Here is an 8,308-nt window from a genome sequence, read left to right on the forward strand (position 1 = left end):
CAGAACTGCTCAATCCCGGCGACAACAGGGAAGAGAAGGCCCGGCACCGTTTCCATGAGCTTCTTCACCAGCTCGGTGTCGCTCAGCGTCTCGCCCAGGCTCGCGAGCCTCGCCGTCATCCCTGCCAGCCTCCCGGCGTAGACGTCCAGGGACTCGCCGTCCTCCATCTTCAGCCGATCCATCTCGCCGTGCAGCGTCGCCCTCCTCGCCGCGCGCACCCGTTCAGCGCCGACGAAACGCAGTTTGAGGGAGTCCCATACCTCCTTTGCAGTGAGTTTCGCCGCCACCTGCAGCAGGACATCTTCCGGCAGCCCCGCCAAGATCATCGCCCTCGCCGTCTTGCACTTCTTGCCGTTGACCGCCACATCGTTCGCCGGCGCCACCGCCTCCACAGCGTGTAGGCATCAAGGATCGCCTGCGCCTTGATCGCCCACATGGTGTAGTTCTCCGACGAGAGCATCAGCATGTTCATGGACACCGATCTGCCCGCTCCGCCGCCGCCGTGTGGAACCAGCGCCATGGACTCCGGTGAGCTGCTCAACCTGAAGCTCTGATGCCAATTGTTGGCGCCAAACCCTAAACCCTAGCTCTACCTCTCCCTCTCCCTCTCTCGGAGCTCTCTCTCTCTCTCTCTCTGTGGCACGAACCAACGAAGAAAGGAGGAAGATGAAGGAGAAAACACAGGGCACATGTGGTTTGCCGGCGCACGAACGCCCCAGCCGCACATACGGCTTGTTCTTTACCTCGAGCTCGAACTCAACCTGCCAACGAGCTACAGGGAGGATCCGGGGTCTTATACCCGCGAGCACTGACATGCCAGGCCTCGCCTCGCACCCACTCGCTCCCCCACTCCCCCACGCCCCGCGCGCTCTGGCCGCGCCCACGCATCGCGCCCGAACGCAATCGCCGCGGCCACCCCGCGCGCCCGATGCGGTCTACCCCTCCCTTTTGCTCGCTAACAGAACCGCGCGGCCCCGCACACACACGCGCTAGCTCACACACTCACACACGCACACCTACCCATGCAACCCCGCCGCGATCCCGATGTGTTCGACCCGGTCCACGCGCGCTCGCACACGCGCTCACCGCGTCGATCGTTGCCACGGCTTATTGGACCCAACAACACACACCTCCAAGAAATTAATCTGTTTATAACTTGGCCACCTGGCCTAGTCTTTTTAATGTATGTACTCCCTCCGTAAAGAAATATAAGAGCATTTACATCACTACTTTAGAGATCTAAAAGCTCTTATATTTCTTTACAGAGGGAGTACTATTTACAATAGCAAAAGAAGCAGGTGAGGTCTGGTGCCATTAACTTTGTCAGCAAGGCTAACCAGATTGTTAGATTTATACACTGAACTGGTCATGTATGATAAAACTCTTTGCAAGAAGATGTTAACTAGTCTTGCTAAGATCATATGGAATCTTCCTGCTCTCCATCGTCATGGCATTTGTATCAGCTCTCCTTTTGGTTGGGCACTTCGTCCATTAATGCCGTCGCTTCTTCCTGCAAGTACTCAACCACTTCGAGAGACATCTGACCAAGTAAATATCCCACTGACATGATGATAACGTATAGGGGCTGCTACAAATCTGCTAACAACTCTGTCGCCCTCTGTTACTGGATTTTATGAAAAAACTATTGGCAAATATATAATTTCATAGTTTGAAAAGGTCGATTGCACGCATGATTCTGTATCAACTACTGAAAAGAACAGGGGTAGTAGTCACTCTATATGTCTTTAGAAATCATGCGCTCATGAATCAAGCCTACACGTGAGTAAGTGACTTCATCTATGTCGGCATCAAGCTAGAAAATGATTGATTGCCTTACATGACTTGGCTTCTCAACTGCTCTTTGACTGGTTTCGTCCGCACCGGTTCCGACTATGACCAAGTATATGATATCGAATTAAACTAGTGCCAGATGTTTCTTCTCTTAAAAATATTTTCCTTAATAGTGATGGGTGGTGAATTTTCCTGAAATTGACCCTGCATGCATTGTGGCGACTCGGGTGAGATGGAGAAACATTCATAATTACTACTCAGCCGTGCACATCACCATAGAATAGCTTTATATGGCTGTATACTCTGCATTACTTCTTTGAAGGGAAAACGTGTCTTAAATGGGCGTATATGCAGTAGTTTAATTAGCAGCAAGAGACCAGTTCAATTGGTTGGTTGGTTTCACTTGACTAAGTCTACAATTGCTAACGATTTCAGGCGCTGCTCGCTGCAGCTATATAAACTCATACATCCCTGCATGTTCAAACCATCACTCACGCCACAATCACAAACAGAAACACAGGAGAGAGAAAAAGATCAGATGGCATCCTCCTCTTCCTTCCTTCTCCTCGCTGTTCTTCTTGCCTTGGTCTCATGGCAGGCCACTGCCTCCGATCCTAGCCCCCTCCAGGACTTTTGTGTCGCCGACATGAATTCACCAGGTACTATCCGGTTCCTCATCATGTTCTCACCAAATAAATATGTTGAAATGAATTTCTGGAAATTATATGCAAGTCGAAACAACTTTGTAAGACCTAAGCTTACATTATAAATCTCTTCTATGCACCGGTACGTGTCAATGGGTTTGTTTGCAAGAACCCAATGGAGGTTAACGTTGATGACTTCTTCAAGGCAGCCGCCCTCGACAAGCCTAGGGTGACCAACAAGGTTGGATCCAACGTCACTTTGATCAACGTCATGCAGATTGCTGGACTCAACACCCTCGGCATCTCAATTGCGCGCATTGACTATGCTCCCTTGGGTCAGAACCCACCACATACGCACCCTCGCGCCACTGAGATCCTCACGGTGCTCGAGGGGACACTGTATGTTGGCTTTGTTACATCCAACCAGCCCGCCCCAAACAGAAACAAGTTCCTCTCGAAGGTGCTCAACAAAGGTGATGTGTTCGTCTTCCCCGTGGGGCTCATCCACTTCCAATTCAACCCCAACCCCCACAAGCCTGCCGTTGCAATTGCCGCGCTCAGCAGCCAGAACCCAGGGGCTATCACAATTGCCAATGCGGTGTTTGGGTCAGACCCACAAATATCCGATGATGTTCTTGCCAAGGCGTTTCAGGTGGAAAAGAATACAGTAGACTGGCTTCAGGCCCAGTTCTGGGAGAACAACCACAACTAAGTGAAACGGTTGGCTTATTACACGGAGGACCAGTGCGCAAATTAAGGACATGTTTGAGTTTGTAGATATGCATCCTAATCTATAAAATAAATGGAGCATATGTCATCCCATTGTTGTGTCTGTAATGAGTGAATGTATTTCTACCTTCTGAATAATTGACAATATCATTTTTAGCACACTGATATGATCTCATATGCTTTTTTGGTTCTAATGTTTCGTATTTCTCAATAAAAAATAAATATTTTAGGCTCTTTTTCCCTTGTTCCGAAACAAGAGATGAGTAGGTCAAAAAAAGGAAACAATACACGATTATATGGTAATCCAGTATATGTTTGATGCTAGGGTTGAACACCTAGGATTATGTTGCAATACGTGCGAAGTATGCGATGGTTGGAGCCCGATTGTGCTCAGGATTTAAATGTGAAAGTTGAATGTGCAAAAGTAGCCTCCTAGAGTCATTGTTCTGCTCTCTTGCTTTCTGGTGTATGCTATAAGAAATTTGCGGTTCCTGCTTGTAATATTTTTAGCTTCCTTTTGGTTCAAAAATCTTGTAAGTTCAATTGACGGTTGCTTTAATGAAATTTTGATGAGGTGGATCGTTTTATCAAAAAACTTATGAGCATTATTTTTGTTTTTCTGAAGTTGAGATAAAAATATGATTTTTACTAAGTTTTAGAAACTGGGCACACCGGAGACCAGATTCCAAAAATTTGCTCCAACATACATATAGAAAACACGCGTAAATGTACACAAGAATAGATTATTACCTAACCCCCCCAAAATGAATATTATTTAAGTTATTTCTTTGTAACAAGCATGTCATAGAAGCATTTTATCACAAAACGGACTTCGGCCGCTTGGCTGAACGATATATGGTGTTGAGGAAATCATCATACAGGATGATCAAAGAGAGCATGACAAACCAAGACAAACACACTAACAAGCACCAGAAGTGCCCAATTAGACGCCTCCAGCATGCCGCGAGAGGAAGCACAGGAGAGGCGGGACCACCTGAAGACTCAACCAGGACCGATGATGACATTTAACCAGATGCCACCTTGAAGAAAACGCTGGACTCTGTCACGTCGACACCACCCAACTGCTATTAGAGAGGACCGTCTGCCCAAACCAAGGAGCTTTGACCCTACCAGCGAGCAGAGATGACGAAAGGAGGTCATTGCTGCATGTACAAGATAGGTGCAAGCAATACGGTGGATCTCCATACCATTCTGAACACGCCACCGCGACTGAAAGACTACACTCACCAATGGCGAACCCAAAAGGGTCATGACGCACTGCGCCGCTACCATCGCGTCGGCTGTGGGAGAACAATGACGACGATCCAAAGATGGACGTGACTACCAAGACATCACCTCCACCAGCGTCGAGGTGCCGAACTTTCGCCTGAACCGTCCCGCACCCTCGTCATACGTCCAGCCTGTACCTTCACCTGTGCGGCGGGCGTGTGCGTGCGTATATATACCTTCACCTGTACTGCTGCGGATTCAGTTCGTGTTGAAGGAAAGTGCCGTATGTGCGGCGGGCATTCGTGCGCCGGAAATCACCGTGTCACTGTCTCCCTGTTCTCCTTCTTGTGCGGCGGGCGTTCGTGTGCCTGAATCACCACGAGAGGGCAGCAAGAGAGTGCGAGAACTACGTGAGAGAGAGAGAGAGGGAGAGAGAGAGAGCTAGGGCTTGAACCCATCAATTGGCATCAGAGCTACCAAGTTCGGGGCCGTGGCGCGCGGTGGCATCCATGGCGGATATGGAGGTCTCGGCTGCGGCGTAATGGAGAGCGCATGGTGACGGTGACGCACGACAAGCACTGCGGTCACGAAGACGAGGAGGTCGCTGAGGACCTGCATGGTGGCACAGAGGCCGCTGCAGCTCGGCGCGACGAGCGTGGAGGCGCAGTGGCCCCTGGCACGGAGACGCGGTGCGGCGGTGCACGGGACTGCGGGTTGCTGCAGTGGCAGCGAGCGGCGGCTTGTACCGGAGGTACGCGGTGGCATCGGGCGGACGAGACGATGACTACATTACCACAAAATTGTGCGATGTTTTACAAAATGTTGTTTTTCCAAAATCACTGCCCGTGCGAAGGCACAGGGTTGATGACTAGTGTATGGAAACTCAAACAAACACTTCCAAGTAATTAATCAGTTTATGAGTTCTGTTTACTCCAAAAAAGAACCAGGTGTGGTCTGATTCTTAGATTTATATTTACAATGAACTGGTCATGATTGAATCGTAGCAAGGTGGAAACTAACTACTCTTACTAAGATCATATGAAAAGTTCCTGCTCAGCTCCATCTTCATAGCTTGTTCCCCCTTTTCAAAAAAAAAAAAAAAAGAAGCTCCATCTTCATAGCTCTCCTTTTGGTTAGCTAGGAACGTCCACTAAGCATTAAGATCCTTGCTTTCTTCCTATAATTACTCAACAACTGCGAGAGAAATTTGACCAGGTAAATATCTGGTTGATGGGGTTATCCTCCTCTTTCTAAAAAGAAAACTGATTGACGTGATGCTAGCAGGGGCAGCTGCAAAATAGCAGGTGTATTATGTGGATTCATGCATGGATCAACGCGCCTTGATTTCTTCCGCTTGTTGCCACAGTCCGCTACCTACTGTGTCATCTTATGCTGCTGGATTTCATGACAAATAATCTATTGGCAAATCTACAATTTCATAGACTTTTTCTTTTTCTTTTGAAAAGGGACAATTTCATTGTTTGAAATGCTCGATCGCACACATCATATAGCAATTTCTGGAGGAACATGTGTAGTAGTCACTCCACGTCTTTAGAAGCCCACGCATGAGTTGGTGACTTTCTGTCATCCTACAGCTAGAAAACGATTGGCTTACATGACTTGGCTTTATTAATAAATGTCTGTCTGCATCGTAGTGATGTAGAGACAGGGGTTTATCCTCCTTTAAAAAAACATGACTTGGCTTTTCTCAGCTGCTCTTTGACTGACCTCGTGCTCAGCAGTTCTTACAATGACCAAGTATATCATAATTCTCATTTTCCCTGGTTGTCGTCGGCTTGGTCCTTTGCGCATCTCGGAAGACTCACACTCCACATAGCTAAGCCCCTAGTTTCAAACAGGTCGAATAGTCTTAGTTTTTCTCTTTAGATCTTAAATTCTTAAGGACGTAGAACATTTAGAGACCCATTTCGAGATCTAGAACATTTAGAGATCAATTTATTTTCCATGCATAATTCCTATTTTATGCAATTGTGTATAATGCAAACGTTTCTTGAGTTTAAATTCCTAAGGATCCAGAACATTTAGTGATCAATTTATTTTCCATGCATAATTGCTATTTTACTGCAGTGCAAGGTCACTCAAATGACACACTTTTGTCTGTGCAGAGAAATAACCTACCTGCTGTCTGGCAGTACCTCGAGACGTTTGCTATACTTATTTACTTAAAATTTCTAACACTGGTAGTGAGAGCTCCTGTATGTCAATGCTTTTTGACCTGTGTGAGTGTGTGACCAGTACGCTACACAATTCTGTAGATGTCAGTAGAATCTTTTTGTCTGTAACTGCTCACCATTCTGATATTACTTGCTGGCTGAAGATCATCTTGTTGATATTTTCATGATAACTGGATGCGACAAAAAATGCACATTTAGTGAGATGTCTTTCCGTTTAGATCTGTATATTTATACATCTCCTCTTTGCAGGCACTAACTTCATATGTTTCTATAGCAGCAAACGTGATCCTTCATTTAATAAGAAGATGTTAACTACTCTGGCTCTCCATCGTCCATTAATGTCGTTGCTTCTTCCTGAAAGTAATCAACCACTTGGAGAGAAATTTGACCAGGCAACTGTATATCTGGTTGACGTGATCATGACAGGGGCTGTTACATATAGTAGTGGTATTAGGTGCGTTAATGCATGGATCCACGTGCCACGATTTCTTCCTTGTTTGACACAATCAAAATTATTACTCACAGTAATTATTACTAAGAGGTGCATCAGATAGAGTACCTTTCAAAAAAAAATTCAGATGGAGTACCTTAATTTGCTTCTTTGTTTATTAAAGAGAAAAAAGTGTCGCTTTGGCATCTCAAAAGGGAACTTTGATTATAGTATATCAAAGATTTGAATATGGCTGACCATGTCCGACAAGTTCATGCAGAATAATCTAGTGGGCAGCCAGAGACAATTTCTATCCGTTGACTGGTTCCACTTGACTATGTCCGTTGCTCACGAGTTTGCACTGCTCGCCACGCCTATATAAACACATACATCCCTGCATATTGGAAGCATCACTCACCCAACAAATACAACAGGAATACACAAGAGAAAAGAAGACCCAAAGGAGCTGAAATCAAATGGCATCCTCCCCTTCTTTCCTTCTCCTCGCTGCTCTTCTTGCCTTGGTCTCATGGCAGGCCGTTGCATCCGATCCTGACCCGCTCCAAGACTTTTGTGTCGCCGACATGCAATCACCAGGTACTGCTTACTTCATGCTTTCCTGTCCCGCTATCACCAAATACATATGTTGAAATAAATTTCTGAAAATTATATGCATGTTAAAACGGCTTTCTAGTAATACCTAAGCCTACCCTCTACATCTCTTCTATGCACCCAGTGCGTGTCAATGGATTTGTTTGCAAGAACCCGATGGAGGTCAATGCTGATGACTTCTTCAAGGCAGCCGCCCTCGACAAGCCTAGGGTGACCAACAAGGTTGGCTCCAACGTCACCTTGATCAATGTCATGCAGATTGCCGGACTCAACACCCTCGGCATCTCAATCGCGCGCATCGACTATGCTCCCTTGGGCCAGAACCCACCACATACGCACCCCCGCGCCACTGAGATCCTCACAGTGCTCGAGGGGACACTATACGTTGGCTTTGTCACATCCAACCTGCCCGCCCCAGCCAGAAACAAGTTCTTCTCGAAGGTGCTCAACAAAGGTGATGTGTTTGTCTTCCCCGTGGGGCTCATCCACTTCCAATTCAACCCCAACCCCCATCAGCCCGCCGTTGCAATTGCCGCGCTCAGCAGCCAGAACCCAGGGGCTATCACAATTGCCAATGCAGTGTTTGGGTCAGACCCACCAATATCCGATGATGTTCTTGCCAAGGCGTTTCAGGTGGAAAAGAATACAATAGACTGGCTCCAGGCTCAGTTCTGGGA

General features: G+C 47.0%; 2 protein-coding genes across 3 annotated transcripts; both read left to right on the plus strand.

Annotated features, from left to right (window-relative positions):
• The first annotated feature begins 2,296 nt into the window (after nt 1-2,296).
• Nucleotides 2,297-3,325, plus strand: LOC119346617 (germin-like protein 8-11). 2 transcript variants are annotated; one of them, XM_037615885.1, is made up of 2 exons: nt 2,297-2,450; nt 2,549-3,325. In XM_037615885.1, exons 1-2 carry the CDS (start codon nt 2,330-2,332, stop codon nt 3,145-3,147), a joined length of 720 nt encoding a protein of 239 aa, XP_037471782.1. In that variant the 5' UTR covers nt 2,297-2,329; the 3' UTR covers nt 3,148-3,325. The 2 variants fall into 2 exon arrangements, with proteins under 2 accessions (XP_037471782.1, XP_037471783.1); XM_037615886.1 differs by having other exon boundaries at nt 2,579-3,325.
• Nucleotides 3,326-7,444: 4,119 nt separating this feature from the next.
• LOC119346618 (germin-like protein 8-5) lies at nt 7,445-8,303 on the plus strand (the record flags this gene model as incomplete). The annotated part of the gene is made up of 2 exons (XM_037615887.1): nt 7,445-7,616; nt 7,756-8,303. Coding segments are annotated over exons 1-2 (669 nt in total), but the record flags the coding sequence as incomplete, so codon positions are not given.
• Between the last annotated feature and the right edge of the window lie 5 nt (nt 8,304-8,308).

This window comes from Triticum dicoccoides, unplaced genomic scaffold, assembly GCF_002162155.2.
Source record: "Triticum dicoccoides isolate Atlit2015 ecotype Zavitan unplaced genomic scaffold, WEW_v2.0 scaffold44838, whole genome shotgun sequence".
NCBI classification, from domain to species: Eukaryota; Viridiplantae; Streptophyta; class Magnoliopsida; order Poales; family Poaceae; genus Triticum; species Triticum dicoccoides.

Excerpts from the sequence above, each read along its gene's own strand:
- LOC119346617 (XM_037615885.1), top strand. The coding sequence starts at position 2,330 with ATGGCATCCTCCTCTTCCTTCCTTCTCCTCGCTGTTCTTCTTGCCTTG. Across the intron at positions 2,451-2,548 it reads CGCCGACATGAATTCACCAG|CTTACATTATAAATCTCTTC; the intron begins GTACTATCCGGT and ends GTAAGACCTAAG.